This window comes from Ixodes scapularis, unplaced genomic scaffold (genome assembly GCF_016920785.2).
Source record: "Ixodes scapularis isolate PalLabHiFi unplaced genomic scaffold, ASM1692078v2 PGA_scaffold8__174_contigs__length_109621045, whole genome shotgun sequence".
In the NCBI taxonomy this organism is placed as follows: domain Eukaryota; kingdom Metazoa; phylum Arthropoda; class Arachnida; order Ixodida; family Ixodidae; genus Ixodes; species Ixodes scapularis.
The window spans coordinates 51,374,480-51,390,856 of NW_024609883.1; the positions used below are offsets into that span (position 1 = coordinate 51,374,480).

General features: G+C 47.6%; 1 protein-coding gene across 1 annotated transcript in view; it reads right to left on the minus strand.

Annotated features, from left to right (window-relative positions):
- The window catches only part of LOC120841499, a 68,878-nt gene that overhangs the window by 41,709 nt on the left and 10,792 nt on the right, over window positions 1–16,377 (minus strand). The window contains exons 3-4 of the mRNA XM_040212402.1: window positions 13,646–13,734; window positions 8,851–8,997 (exon numbers count right to left, since the gene is read on the minus strand). Coding sequence (XP_040068336.1) covers window positions 8,851–8,997; window positions 13,646–13,734 — 236 coding nt within the window. The remainder of the gene's footprint in view (window positions 1–8,850; window positions 8,998–13,645; window positions 13,735–16,377) is intronic.

Here is a 16,377-nt window from a genome sequence, read left to right on the forward strand (position 1 = left end):
GTATGAAAACAATATTAATTGTTCCGCAAAACCTTGCGAACTAAAGATGATAAAAACATCACGCGCCCATCATTTGGTAATAAACTCCAATAAATTTCATACAAAAAGAGTCTTTTCCGCTTGTTTTTACGCAAAAACACGCTTTCAAAAAGCTCAAGGTGACCATAGTACAGACAAACGATAAAGAGTGGCGCTGTTGTCGCATTTAGCTCGGTCTCGGTGGACGCCAGCGGCCCAGGTTTCGACGGCGAGTTTCCCAACTGAGTGTTTTAGTAACGTTGGTTTTTACTTTCTTTCCTTCTCTTCGTCGCTTACTGCCACCGGTTCGTCTGCTACGCAATGCCCGGACATTTGGAGGGTCGTCTGCAACTTTCTTGTTATTTCTTTTCCTGTTTTCTTTTTTTTTTTTATTGTCGTTTGTGATAATTTTCTTTGTTCGCCTTCGATTGAGTTTCTGACCCGAAATCTTCATATGTACTTTTGGGTACTTAATAAACATATTGATAAGTGTAAGCTCGTTATACATTTCTATTCGGATTTTATTTGAGTACGCGGTCACGTCTGCTGCGGGTCATCGTTGGTTGATGAACCGGCCGCCTTCGGGCGTACACCAGCGCATACTTGGAGATGGCAGGCAAGTCATATGCCTGCCATCTCCACTGCAAAAACAAGTTATTGTGATGTGGTGGAAAATCCTTCTTCCGCTTCCCGAAAACCGAACAAACGTGAGTAATTAAGTTACTTCAAATTAAACTCGAAGAGCTGTCGAAGTCTGGCTTCAAAATAGCCACTGACGCCTCAACAGACGAATATTTCACCAAACAAGAGTTCAGCTGAAAACGCACTTGAGGCTGCTGATCGACACTTAAAAAAAAAAAAAAAAAAAAACGCACTGTGTGCAAGGATTGCAGACGTCAACAAGTACTGGAATGTACTTTCGAACTGCTGCGCCAAGCGAGCAAAGAAACAACCTGCCAAAGTCACTGGGAAAAAAAATGCGAAAGCAAAAAAAGGTCACACACTGCTAGCACGTAGCAGTTGCAGCGTGCGACTCTTATTTACCGGGCAGTGTGAGTTGGACTACGTTATTCCTTTCCTCTATTTTGTTCTTAATTTCTACCGACGCCGCGAAAGCAAATAAACAAACGTGTAACGTGCAGCTGAAAAAAAAAGTTATATATATATATATATATATATATATAGATATATATATATAAAGTAAAAAAGCCACCGAGGTTCAAACAAACTTGAATAGTTTAATCGGACGTATTGTCGCCCCTTCCAGTCCCCCCCCCCCCCCTCTCTGCCCCCCCCCCTCTCGCTCTTTGTCTAGCAGGTGTATCGTGAGCGGCGCCCTTTGGCGCTTCTGGTCCGGTGTCCGAGTCGGACGGGCATGGGAACGGGTGGTTCTCATTTGAACCCGTTCGCATTTCTACCTTCTCGTTTTTACCTTCTCATTTCAACCCAGCGCAGAACAACTTTCGCGTTTCTCCCTTTCTCATTTAAACCGTTCTCAAAACAAACTTTCGGGTTTGGACCCTTCTCAAAACGTCTTTTCTCATTTTAACCTTTCTCATTTCAAATTTTCTCAAAACATACTTTCTGGTTTTGACCATTGTCAGAAAGACTTTTCTCATTTTAACCTCTCTCATTTCGAATTCAAACTAATCCAACATCATGATCTCGCAATCTTTCTGCGGTATTTATGGCGAATTCGGGTAATTAATTGCCTTCGAGCCCTTGCCTGTGGCACCGGTGACCAAAAACGCGCCTGCGGCGCATCACGTGACCCTTTCCACCCGAATGCAAAGCACAATGAACTGGCTTTTTTATTTGACTGGGTCGCGAGTGAGATCTGTTAACTTCTTCTTCGATGATTCTATGGTACCCTGAGCACGCTGCATACGCCAACAACATAAACAACGACTCTTTGAGATGTGTGTAAACAGAAGCGGCTACACAAAACTTTTCAAAATATTGGCATTACCACAGTTCGTACAGCTGACAGAATATTAAAATATAAAATCAATGAAAGGGCAGATGTATAAATCAGTGTGGTGCTGCCCGCACGCGCGTCAAATTTCAATAAACTTCGTTTGGATTTTCGATTAACTGTTGCCACGGAGGCTTGCCAGCGTCGCTTTCCATATTCTGTTTACTGTTAGTAGAGAGTTTTAGTAGATCGTTCCCGTGACTCTGATAACGGTACCCGATACTCCGCCACCGCCTCCCTTGCGCATGCATAGTATCGTTATCGGGGGTATCGGAACGAGCTACTAAAACTCTCTAGTACCTTTTTTGGAATCCACAGTCTTCTCATTGTACCCACCCTCCTTGAAATTGTAATACATGTTCAAGTTTCAAACTGCATCACTATGCATACTTTTTTTTCAGCGGTGTAATAACTTGTTATTACAGAGTTGTAAAATAAAGTGATGTATGATGCAGCCCGTGTCTCAGAACAAACATACCTTGCTCAGGCTGGATAAATTCTTCCAAAAATGTTGACTTTCTTTGAAACACAAATTATATTTCTCTTCGTTGTTTATGCTATCTTGTCTCAGAGCACTAAAGGGTGCCTGTCTCGATGGCTTCGTTTGCCTCTCGAACCCGCTATTTGCCGCCTCAGCGAGCATTGTTTTGTTTGGTTCCCCATCCCGATTAGGATGTGACGATACCGGATACAGACTGGCAGACAAGCTGCCCGACCTCTTGGAGCTCGGGAAAACTTCTGCTGGTAAATTGCCGGTACACGCCTGAGAAGCGCAACCCGAAAAGCTTGCACCCGCCAGCCTTTGACCACGCGAGCGCCCTTGCCGAAGATATGGGAAAACTTTTTTTCAGGAAAAATTAACACCCGAATTGGCCATTACAAGCAATAACACACGACTAGCACAATGATCCATCCGCTCCACACGACTACATCTTACGACATACAGCGACAGAAGAGAAATGAAGTACCGAATCTGCGCTAGCACTTTTGAAACCACGTCACCATGTGACCACGTAGCTACGTCAACAGACTCGGGGTGGCACGCAGGCGTAAGGAAAATTGTTTCATGTGCTATGCAAGAGATGGTGCCGCTTCGCTTCATCTTCAACCTTCATCCTTAACTGTTTTTCCTTTCTCTATACCTCACTACGATGTTCAAATGACAACGGGTTCAAATGAGAAAGGGTCGAAACGCGAAAGGTTAAAACGCGAAGGGCGTTTTTCGAATGGGTTCAGACGAGAAGCGTTCAAATGAGAATGGGTTCGAATGAGACGGGTATAAATAAGAAAGGGTCGAAACGCGAAAGGTTAAAACGAGAAGGGCGTTTTGCGAATGGGTTCAAACGAGAAGGGTTCAAATAAGAATGGGTTGTTTCGAGATACACCCCATGGGAGCGGGTGTGCGGGACTCGCCTGTGGCGGTGCGGGCGGGGGTCGGCCCCAGATGCCTCGCTCTGCCGGCCGCGTGTGGCTTCTTGCCCTCGGGGCCCTGCCACCGCAGTTCCGTCATCGGGAAAGGTTTTTCGGGGCTGGGGACACCGTTGTGTTCCGCCTGTCGTAAATCTTAACTTCAAATATAATTGCTGCTGCCGTCACTTTTTGGGGCATTCGTGTTGTTATGTTGTGCCTTCTGTCGTCCCCTCTCATATACTGCTTCTTCTCTCCCCCTCCGAGTGAAAATCTCGGCCATCATGTAACCCTATTCACTTTTATGTCACGCTTGAAGAAGGAGGGTCCCCCTCCGAAACGTCCATTAAACTATCCAAGTTTGTTTGAACCTCGGTGGCTTTTTTTACTTATATGCGAACGCCTCGGCTCCCCACAACTTGAAGATGTCATTTATATATAGATATATATACATATATAATATATATATATATATATATATATATATATATATATATATATATATTGCTAATTTTTAATGCTCCTACCGAAGGCCCGTGCGATCGTCGTCGTGGAAGGAGGTCTTTGCTGGGTAATTTGTAGCTTTGTAGGTCTGCTAACTTCTTTTTTTCATTCGCCGTTGTTCGCGACTGTTCCCCATTTATTTTTATTTTTGTCTGGGATGGCGACCCCATCTTTTCTGCAAAGTTCGGAAAGTATTTGCACGGTCATTTTTCTCGTTACTTTTTGTTCTTGTAACGCTGCAGAGGCTGGTGCGCTTGCTCTGGTAATTTTAATATGTTGCTTGCGCACGTTTTAATAATCACCTATTCAGTTAAGAAATTGTGACAATGCAGTTTGTAACGGATGAACAGTAACCTGTTACGACGTAGTTCGAGTAGCTAAACGCCCTTTTTCCGCTTCCCAGATGCGCTTGAAAGGCGCGTGATCCCCCTGTGTGACGTTTGAGACGTACCTCTAAACAAACTGATATATCTTTGTTTATGCGCGCGTTGTTATTTGTCTGTCGCTGCAGTAGCGATCAGTGGATTTCGCTTTGCATGCGGACTGACCGTAATGAAATTTTTCTGCTGTTGGGGTGACGAAATGGGGCACGCAAAGCTCGAGGACGTCGCAGAGCCTATACTTTTCCATTGTGTCGTCTGCTTCCGTAGACTCCCGAGTCCACTAGAGGCGCCACTGTCACGTTCGCCGCCGCTCCCATAGGTTTTCGGAGGAGTTTTTAGTATTGGCGAAGCTATATCGTATTTGGTATGGCCCTCACTCTCAACTTTAGTCTCTTGAATAGCGACTACGCCCAAATAATGCTTAGTGAGCAGCCGGTACAGCTGCAGTTGCCGACGCTTAGCCGCGATTCCCTGCTCGTTAGGCGTAGCAACACGGAGGGAACTTTAAAGAGTCACTGTCATCGAGCAAGTCAAGGACTTTCAGCATGGCTCTCACCTACTGGCACGCCAGAAAGCTAGCCACTGTAGCCCTTGAACGTCACTGGGACTGCGAGTCGCCTCGGGGAAGCGACGACGTACTACCATGGCTGCTTCCCGGGCATACTCTCTTAACACTAAAGCTCCGGCTGCTCGACAGGCTCGTTTTGCGTCTCTAACGACTCGTTTAACCGCCTCTTGGCAGTATTGCTCTCCATGTCCATTTCGTCCATGTTGTTTTCAACCAGTGCAGTGTTCTCGTCGTACGTGGTCGATGCCTGCTGCGCTGTCACCTTCTCGTCGCCGTCAGCCTGGCCACTGAGACGCTCCCCCGATACTGGGGCCGCGGTGAACGCCTTGTCTTCTTGACTTCTCGGCATCTTGCTGGTCTTGACGCTCGCTGCTCGGGTATTCCGTCGTGGAAGCACCGGAGTCGACGGCGTTGCCGCCTCCTCTGCGTCTCCTTTGTCCAGGGCATGGGTCGTGCTCTCGTCTTCAGGGACTTGACTGGCGGCGGCTCGGGCGTAGGGTTGCACACAGTCTTGGGTCTCGTGCCCGAACGTACGACACCTTTCACGTCTGGGCGCCTTGCAATCGCGTGGTATGTACAGTGCGCCGCAATATGAAAGACCCACTGGGAGCGCGTGGCCGAGGCGGTGGCTGGCGGGGGCGCTGCGAGCGCTCCGGGCAGTTCCATTCTGCTTCGAGGGGCGCGCGCTTATCAGTTTTGTACTGAGCCCCGAGTGAGCGTCCTCCCCTTGAAGCAGAATGGAATTGCCCGGAGCGCTCGCAGCGCCCCCGCCAGCCACCGCGTCGGCCACGCGCTCCCAGTGGGTCTTTCATACTGCGGCGCACTGTACCTGGTGCGTTTGCATCAAAGGCATACCGGCGCCCTCCCGGGTGCCACGACAAGCATAGTGCCGCATAGAAACGGAGCTGATGAGGCAGAGACTCGACCGACATGTTGTCCTGAAGAACCAACCGAACGAGGGCGGTCGTTGAATTGACGTCCGTCAGGCCCTCGACCCGCCACTCCTTACGAGTGAATCATTTTACTTCGCCTAAAGGCTCGAAGGTCCGGCGGATGTCTTCGACGGATAAGTCAAAAGCCACCCAATGGACCCTGACCTTCAACTCCTGCTTAATGGGGCCGATAACAAGGCAAAAACGGTCTTTGAAATGTCGGTTTCCTGCCTTCAGGAGCTTCTCTTGGGCCGCAGCCGTGTAGAGCCAGACGTGCCCAGCAGCCAGACGTGCCCCATTTGGAACGCGCGTAGGCATGCCACGTCACCCCGTACACCCGCCTGTCGTAGAGGCCCGATGAGATCTTCCACACGGTACGATCGTTCTTGAGTGTCGGTGTACAGCACAAGGCTGAACTTTGTCGCTTCACTTAATGAAAGAGTTGGCAGGGTGACAGCTTAAGCACTAGATAGTACATCGCCGCGAACGGCTTCACCACGGCTGAGCGTAGCCGTTATCGCACTCGCTGATGAGCAAGCCATCGCGCGTCACGACGCTGAATCCAGGTTATCGAGAAAATAAAGTTCAGTGAAATAATTGTGGAATACATTCTAGTTCCCTCTACCTTTGATGGCAATTCGGTGTCTCGTGTACCGCGAGCGTGACCGCTCAGCCCAAGCGCAGCTAGCTCAGCAAAAGCCAATGATTGCGTGCTGGAGGCTGGGCGCTGATAAAAGAGGTCTCGCCAATAACACCCAAAAGACAAGGCTTTCGACCCCCCTCCCAAACGTCATTACTAGTGTATCCCCGCCGTGCCGCATAGCCGGCGTCAGCATCAACGCCAGAGCGTCATGCTGTGTCTCAAAACGAGCGTGCCGCTAGCGCACGGCAATGCCAAGACAAGACGGACGCGTCTGCCACTTTGTGGCGTCTCCCGTCGAGCTTCAGGGTTTTCCGCTTGAGAAGAGCCTGGGATCCACTAACAATGACGTCATTCGCAGGCCTTGTCTTCTAGGCAGTGTTGATCGAAACCCTATTGTGCCGGAACACGCGCAGGACCATCAGAGCAGACAAACCTGAACAGCTTAAGGCTAGACATTGGGAAGTTCGGGCGGACCAAATGAAGCGCATATCAGTTAAGGATTGTCCAAATAGCTAACTACAAGAACGCGTGAAGCGACATTTCACCGCTATATGAAGTGCGGCACTCCGCTTCCGTCTGTCCTTTTTGTCGGTGGGAAAGCTTACCTGAGAGTAGAAGGGGAGACAAAGGGGGAGGTGGCTCGTAGCCTTAGCTTGGAATGTCACCTTTGGTTGGGGGGCGGGTGGGGGGGTGTAAGAAAAAGTAAAAAGAAATCCACCAAGGTCCGCTTATGTCCTTCACTGAGGCCTAGGGCAAACGCATCGCTGGGTCCGGGCAGCGCACACTCATTGGCTGTCAGTCAATCGTTCAAGGCCTCCTCTGCTCGTCGAGTCCCGAAAACGGAAAAGGGAAAGATACGAGGGCGCGGCAAAACATATGCAGGCCACAGGCACGCCATTGGCAGGTGGCGTGTGACGTCAAGTCTCACGAGTACCGAAGTCAAAAATAAGCAGAGGAGGCGTGGAGGAAGCTGTCATGTTCAGCGTTAGTCATGTTTGCCTGGTACATGTTCAAACAGAAGACGGACTGCCGCACTTTCATTTCATATGGCAGAGAGGTGTCGCCTCACGCGTTCTGAAGTATCCTTGGTGGTCTCTCCATGACGACGGGCTGAGGTAGATATCGTAGACAAAGCGCAGATGAGGCATGGGAGCGGAATCGCGAGCGGAAGCAAAAATGACCCGAAAATCCTCCGAATCGTGCTCAGGAGGCGGGGCAGAAACGAATACGTCACAAAGACAGCGAATTACGCAAGCGCCGAGCTTCTGTCGTCATGACATACGTTACGCAAGAGCGTGTATACTCTCGACATTTTGCAGTGTTTATTCTCAAGGATTTGAAATAAAGCCCTGTAACTAATCCTAATTTTCTTCTACACAACCGAGAGAGGTTCGAGTATATTTATTATATATGATATTTTGTTATATTTGATCTGATAATCAAGCGCAGGGGAAAATTCATTCCCCTTTTCTCATGGAAATGCATTACAGGAAGTCAAGTTTATGCTGGTTGTTGAATATTTCAATTGGAAACCAAACACTAGCACCACATAAACCTCTAGCCTACGCATACTAGAGCACCCACCAACCTCCAACGATCTATAAATCAAGAGACTTGCATTACTTTTATGATTACGATTACAACCAATTGACTTCCTGAATCTTTTAATTTAAGGAAGCAATAAAAATAATAGATATGATATTTTTTTTATTTTTATTTGCGGAAAAATTTTTTTACTTTGTAGAAAAGAAAAGGAATTGTAGGTACCTAGTCTTGACACAGTTAGGCATTTTGAAGCAAAACTAAAATCCGAATGAAACATAAAAAACGTGCTACATACAGCATTATATACTGTTCCTGCAGTATAATAAAGGGAACATTTCGTAAACGTCGGGAAATAAATGACAATACCTAGTACCTACAGGTTCAAAAAGCGTACAAAATAAATAAACTGAGTAGCACAGAAAGAAACTACTTTTATTGGAACATCTACGTCTTCTTCAAGGCGGTGGCACCTCTGCATTTCTTAAATTTATCTTGACATGTTATTTTTTTATTTTATCGCAGAACTCGCAGAAGCACTTCCCTTTCCCGTCGCATACCTGCGTAAAAAATGCGTGTATTCGTGTGCGCTTTAATCAGATATGCAACCAAACACTGCACAGAATACTATCGCAACATCTATGCAAATACTCTCAATGTCAAGGCGCCAAATATGTACAGTAAATTATATATTTATCGAAATGACAACGACATGCCGGATTCCAATATAACTTTCAGCTCAAATTTAAAGTTTTACGACACTAATTTCTTGTAATCATTATAGCGCTAGTCAAACCTGACACATTTTTCACGTTGGTGCGCCATGTTAGGGACATATTTATGTCCATCCTTTTACATTTTAGTGAAAAACAACTCACCGCCCCAAAAGCGCATGGCATTCCTTCTGGCAGATTAACTTTTTCAAATCCACGGTTCTGAACCCATACATCCCCCCGTAGCACAGTTTTTGGTCCAGCAAGTCGATAAGTGCAAGTGACTGTGCAATCGCGAAGCGTCACTTCGACCTGAAAGAAAAGTAAAAAAAAAAAAAACATCACAACTTAGTTTTTTTGGTTGAGTAAAAACAAACATATAAAATCACTTACTACATTGGTCCCATAAAAATCCCATGGTTTGGAAATCGACTTGGTCCCTTCTTCAAGACCAATTGTTTTTCTTTTTTTTTTTGTCTTATATTTTTTTTCTATTGCATCATAGCCTTTTTATATAGGCAGACGGTGACGGGACGTTAAATCGACTTGCGTCTTCCTTTTCTAAGGCGCAGTGAGGGTCGGCGGGTAAATCACTCAGGCGCGTGCTTACCCCCCCCCCTTCCCCCCCTATAGGGGGGGAAGGGGGTAAGCACGCGCCAAAAATACTTTTTTTAATGAGCATCCGCAGACTGTGGCCTTAAAGTGGCGTAAACGAGCATCCGCAGACTGTGGCCTTGAAGTGGCGTAAACGTATACGTTTACGCCACTTCAAGGCCACAGTCTGCGGATGCTCATTAAAAAAAGTATTTTTTTGCCAGCAGTGTGCGAAGAAATGAAAGCGATAGCTGTAGAACGGTCATGAAATGCGGGTAGAATCCTGCCGTCACGTACCTGAGGGCGGAGGTAAGTTCAATTCTCATAGCCATCGTGGTTGGCGTTGTGGATGCCACTGACGACCGCCAAGAGTGCCCGGTGATTCGTGAGGTAAGTGGGTAAGCGCGGTGGAAGTTTCTAAACCCATGTAACCATTACCCGCAAAAACTAGATATTTCCAAGATGGGATATCGCATAACGCGGGGAATGTTTGGGAACAACTATTTGTTTGAAGCAGACGACAGGAAAATTCTCGCTTCGTCGCGTCGTTACTGGCGGGATGTCGGGGCTCCCCTCTCTTCTCTCTCTGCTCTGCGAGGCCGACGGGAAAACCCAACTTCCCTCTCCTCGCTCCAAGAGCGGAGAAAAGAAGGGTTCCTCCTTCCCCTTCTTCCCGCCAAGAGGGGAGAGAAGAAGAGTTATGCCATAGCGGCGACCTCAGCTAACGAGCTCGAAATATCTCCAAAGTTTCGCCCTCTATCGCTTTAAACATATTAACACCCACTGGTATCTGCACACTGTCGCCGCGAAAGGCACGGGGGGGAGGGGAATGACATCCGATGACATAAAGTAGTCATCGGTAGTTTTGCCCACTTCTACTGTCATTAAAATTGTACCTTTTGAGCGGTAACTCTTTATTCTAGTGAGACACCCTCCTCTAACTACTTACTGTAGAGCTTGAAATATGGCATTATGTGTGGCAATATTTAACGCTCCCATCACGTCCAGGAAAGCGGCAATTGTGATTTTGCATCGCGTTTATTTTACTCCTATACAATTGACAAGGCCAATAGCAGAGTCTATTGAGGTCCAGACTCCAGTACAATCATTCGTTACTTTCGGCTACGCATTTTGCTGCTCGAGATATCAGTCTAAGCGCCTATTAATATTTTTTAGTCAATTTTCTTAAACAACTAGCAACCGCTGCAGGATGGTACCATGAAAGATCCAATGGCGACTTCACGGGTTCCAGTAAAGGAACAATTCCTGCTCGTTTCCCTACATCAGGTACTTCCCCATTTGTTCGTGGTTGATTGAAAGCAAATAGCAGTAATTTTTAAATTGATAGCTTTACGGGTGACACTTTGCACGGATTTCGATGTCGGCGTTTGTACTTTACTCGTTGCAGCGGAGATGGAAAAACCCTTCTTTTCTCCCCTCACAGCGCACGCAGAGAGAAGTCAGGTGTTCCCATTGGCCGCACCGAGAGAAGAGGAAAGAGAAGGGAGTCTCGACTTATCAATCGTCGAAAGGGGTGCCCCAAACGGGATACTACAAAACGCACGACTCCGACAAATCGTGCAGCGCTCCGCTTCCGGTCGTTTTTTTTTTTTTTTTGCCGGGGGAAACTTACCGCCCGTTAAATCCGCGGGGGGGGATTCGGAGATTCGACGGGGAGAAGTTTTCCTCCGGCAGATTTGACGGGGGGAAGTTTTTCCCCGGCAAAGAAAAACGACCGGAAGCGGAGCGCTGCACGATTTGTTGGAGTCGTGCGTTTTGTGGTATCCTGTTTGGACATCTTTTAATGCGAGACGACGAAGAAACATGAACGCAGTTTCTTCCCCTGTCGTCTTCTAACGATAACTTCAAAACAAGTGTTTCAAAGATTACTCGCGTTACACAAAATTCCACTTTGGCGGTATCCAGTCGCTACGCTTAATGTTGGAGGGTTTTAGAAACTTCCAGCGGCGTTGGATTTCACTATAACATCACTACTTCTCGAACTCAACACGAAACGTAAAATGTGCTCTGCCATAACGTCCTATATACTGACAAAGCCTGGCAGATCGCCACCAGAAGCGGTCGCTGGATTGAAAAGGTGGAGCGGCAGGGAACGGATGAGAGGAGAGACACGTGACTGGCGCCCCGTTGCGGCGAGACGCCGAAACACATTTCTCTCGAGCGAAGAATTGTGTTTCGGGTCCTCGCCGCTGCAAAAGCTGTGCGCTGAAGTCCAGGTTCCCCGAGAAAATAACGCTTTGATGCTCTGTGCTACCAGATCCTCGCGCTTCAAATCTGCGACCGGGCACTCAAATCTGCGACCCCCCCCCCCCCCCCCTTCTCCGCTCATCGCTGAACGTCAACATTCACCACTCAACAACATCAAAAAAACCTGCGCCACCGCTTGCGTCCTCACTGCCGCAAACTCTTTTTAATGGAGCCGCAGTGCCAGGCCGCACTCCGTCCCAGGACAGAGCAGGGAGGGAACGGCAGGCTTTCGCCGCTCGCGACCGGCGTCGCACCCATGCGCACTGACCACCAACGAGAGGTCGCCCCTGACGAGCGTACACGGCGACGCGAGGATCCCAATTGTTTTTTCCCGCATCGCGTGTACGTGCTATACAGCTATCGCTTTTATTTATTCGCACAATGTGGGCCAAAAAAAGCATCCTTTTTCTAAAACCTGCACTTATCTGGATTAAAAGGTTTATGATATGCCATCGCACAGCCCATTATGCAATCTTCAGTCAAGCACGTGCATGCCCATCGATGCAGGTTTTGAACAAAGCACGCGTCACACGCGCGAATGCTGAATATAGTACCGCAGTCAGAAGCCCTTTTCTGCCCAAAACGCGACGCGTGCATGATAAAACTCTACTCATTACGAGCGATTGACCGGTTGACAGCACCGCTTCTCTGGGCTGGTGAAAAAGACGGAAGCCCTATCACCGGTAGAAACAAAACAAAAACTAAAAAAACCTTTTCGCACATTGGCTAATTTGTGTCGGTCCTATTGTTAATAGGCCTAGAAGTGACAGCCTTTACCTCCCTCACTGACGAATATCCAGGGAAATGCGCACGTCGTGTTTACTCTGCCCGTTGCCCGAACCAAATGATGGTGCTTGTTGACCTTACGATTGCGTGACTAATGAAACATCGGCGCGTTGCATCGCGTGTGTAAACATAGCTCGTCCAGCAGCTTCTGCACCGATCGAGGATAGATGGCACGCTCGTCGCGATATCTCTATGCGCCGACGCTTAAGACAAGATTCGACAAGTCGCTCATTCGGACAGTGTAGACTATTTGCAGCTCCAAATAAAGTCGTGTACCACCCATTGTAAGAAAAATATGTAGTGCAGAAAAGCAGGGAGCACCGCATCTCCGCGTTTGCAGCGAAAATGTGCGCGGCCTGACGGCAGAAATGTAAAGCAGGAGCATGTCCATTAAAGGCACGCCGTACTATTTGCTAATAGATGGAAATAAAATATAAGGCACTCTCAATGTAGCAAGCCTGGCGCGTCTGACCTCAACCGGTGCCAACTGAAGCTTGCGTTACGTCGGACTGTAGACGCGTCTTTGTAGTCTTGTAGGAAAGTACTCATTCGGCTCCCGACATCTTTCCTGCTATATGAGGTTGCCACGTATATATTCGTCCTTAAGGAGCGGTGCAACGATCTTCAATTGGAATGTTTTTCACTTTACACGAGCTTACTGGCACTGGTCGGATTCAAGGATACTCGCACGCTACGCTACTGGCCAAGAAACTCCTTTGTTGCGGTGTAATTTCCAGGACAAAAGCGCTCATTTTCATTCAATCTCTCCTTTGCAAAATTTGATGACGTAAAGTGGGGATCGCAGTACACCCCAATGACGATATTTGAATGCGGTTCATAGACTGAACCTAAGCATTGCGTTGGCACTCGATTTGGGCTCGTGATAATTACTATAGCTCGAGTAGCATTCGGGTGTTGGCGCGTGTCCAATCGCTGCAACGACGACAATAGCCGAGTCATAACCATGTCTGGAACTCAGCGCGTGTCCTGTGCTTTGCCAACCCCAGCACGTGGCTATAATCAACATTGGCGGCATATAATCGGCTCCAAATCGCGTGGCCGCTTGTTCTGGCTGCGAGTTGAGGGGGTGAACGCTGCTCGTTTTTCTTTAATTTTTTCCTGGGACTTCTTTTGCGTGGGGTGAATAGCGAACGCGTGTTTTTTAGGTCATTGGCGTCAGGGGTCCGTTCTAAGCGGTATTTGCGCAAAGTACAAAAATCGTTGCATCGCCCCTTTAAGATAAAGGTTTGTGAGATTTGTACCAAGGGTGTAAATATATCAATAACATGTCACTGTCTTCTCGGTCACTTACCTCTTCTAGCGTACCAGCAGTATCGTTCTTGCAAAGATCCTCAATATTTTTTTCACAGCTCGGCGCCAAGTTTTGCGCCCCTATGATTGCTGTAAAAAATAATCACAAAATAAAAAAGACCAGCTTCAAATTATTTCAAGGGAGGTTTTAGCAACTTTCGCCAGTCAATATCAACGCCAATCCAAACATGTCAGACACACTATACAGGTGTAAGAATTAAGTTAATTATGAAGACAGTCGACCGAGTTAGTGTATATGGCGTAGTGATTTTACTTTCGGGCGTGGAACTTCAATGAGAAATGGAAGACTAGTTATGAGCAGCGATAACGGCCGATGCCGGCCGTAATAACTCGGTTTCACTTGCCCCCACGGAGCTCCGTGATAATGTGCCTACTGTACCAGAAGCTGATCAGATGAAGCGTGCAGCTCTTATGCATTGCGACATCGCTGGGTAAATGGGCCAGACTGAGGACTTTAGGAAGCTGCTCGAAAAAGCTGGGGTCTTCAGGGAACGGGGCGGTATAGGGCCGTATTTGAAGTTCCACTTCTGACTCTTCAATTTAAAGACAAATGCGGCAAAGCCTGAATCATAAGTATGGTGCTGCGCGAAGATGTCCACTTGACCGCCGCACCTCGGCGGAGTTATGGTTGTGGCTGTGCCGGGGAGAGTTCCTTTCCGCCATCACTTCCGCAGCACGGGGTATATTCGTAATTACTCTCCTTCCAAGTTAACCGAATGTCGCGCTATTCTGCATGACCGGGCCGAATGTGTTCGCTGTTACGGCCGATCCATGGGACAATATGTAGCTGACGACGAGAACAATTTGGTCATGAATGAACGTAAGGTGGAAAGCTTGGCAGCGCCAGCGAAGAAGTCTGAGAAATCCAACACGGCTGGCAAGGGTGACAAGCATGACACTGCAGCCTCGAAAGTGGGCGAGACTACACTAACGCAACCGTGGATTGCAGCAGCTCTTTCTCCGACAGTCGAGTGCCTTTCCGCAACTCCATGAGCCCAACTTCCCAGGTATAAATGTCAACGCGGCTTTAGCAGAGTGCCGCAATGAAAACCTCGCTGTGGCTTCGAGCTGCAGTGGCAGGTGACGTCGGGAAAGCGCAACGGCAACTAGTTCCGCTCGCCGTCACTGTAACACAGCGACAAACTGTCCAGTTGGCTACTCTGCACGACAGCCTCCCTTTACGACGCCGTGCGCTCTTCCTGGTTCTGAGACAACGTCTGAACTTCAAGAACCTGTGCGTGTGGCGACCATATATGTTCAGGGGCTCACAGACAGAAGGCAACAGCCGGTGGACCGTCTTTTACAAGGGCATGACCTCGACATAGTCGTGTTGCAAAAATCTAATCCGGAGAGTGAGGAGCAGACAAAGCGCATGGTGATTCTCCTTAGGGGAAGCTTGGGTTCCTTGTTTTACTTCAATTTTTTCTTCAAATTCGGGGTGTTTTTTTTTTTTTTTTAGTATATCTTTAATCATTTATTTGTGACTTTTCGGTGTGTATTCTGAGTACGTTAAAGGGACTCTGACAGGGTATTTATGCTCGGCGAGGTTTTTAGTTGTACATAGAGCCAAACTACCCAGAACAAAATTTGCAGCTCGAAATTCGGTGTTTTTTCGTCCGTAAACCGCCGATCAAGAATTGGCCGGTTTGGGTCGCGCTCACTCTCTTCTCCGTGGTCAAGGGCCGTTTTCCAAGGTTTAGACATAACCACCAAATTTAAGCGAAGTCGTGGATCATTGAAGGCCCACACTCACTATTAAAAAGAGAAAAAAAATTAAACCCATTTTTTGTGCTTTTTAAAAAGCTGCAAATACGTTAACTGAAAAAAAAAAAAAAAAGTTGCACACAGAACCGGTATAGCATTCTGTACGCTCACTGCGTAATTCACAACATGGCATCGTATCCTGTATCGTGGGACCAAACTCGCGGGCTGGACGGCGATGGCGGCGGACGACGGGCGTAGGACCCCTATTTCAGAACTGTCGTTCGCGGTACCGCCGAATTTATCTTCCTTAAAAAGAGAAATTTTTGAACCATCAAAACAATTAGGATGCATGCCGTACGACGCGCCCGACCACCAAGCTGATTTGCACGAAGACGTCGCCGAGTCGTCGCTCCTTCTCGTGGCTGAAGACATCGCTCGCGCAAACGTCAAGCACGAAGTGCGTACTTCGAGTTGTACGAGCATGCGTACGGTCTCTTTACTAGGTGCGAGTGTGGCCAATGCGTGGTGCTGCCCGACTTCGAGCCTGGGGAGTGCCAGCCGACCGGCTGCACTACTACAAACGAGGAGTTCCTCCTCGTCTGCCTGAACATTACGATGTTAAAACTATGGTACTTCGAACTCCATGAGAAAAGGCTGCCTATGCTCAAGGACATCCACGAGTATATGTTGTTAGGAAGTGGATATTCTGCCGGCAGCCGGCACAAACCGCGGATAAATTTTCCGGTAGTTGTCCCCTGTTGGGTTTCGTACAAAAACAAATTGTAAAAACGACTTCTTAAAGTTGGAGGTTAGCTCAGCAGAAAAGTGTCCGCTTCACACGTAGCGGACCCAAAGTTCGATCCACAGAGTAAGCATACTTAATTTTTTTTTTTTATTTTTTTTTTTTTTTTGCATGCATTGTGCGATATTTTCGCATTTCTTTTTTGTTTTACAAATATTACTGAAAAAAAAAATGTTGTGGACGAAACGTCGCTGAAGTAAATGGTA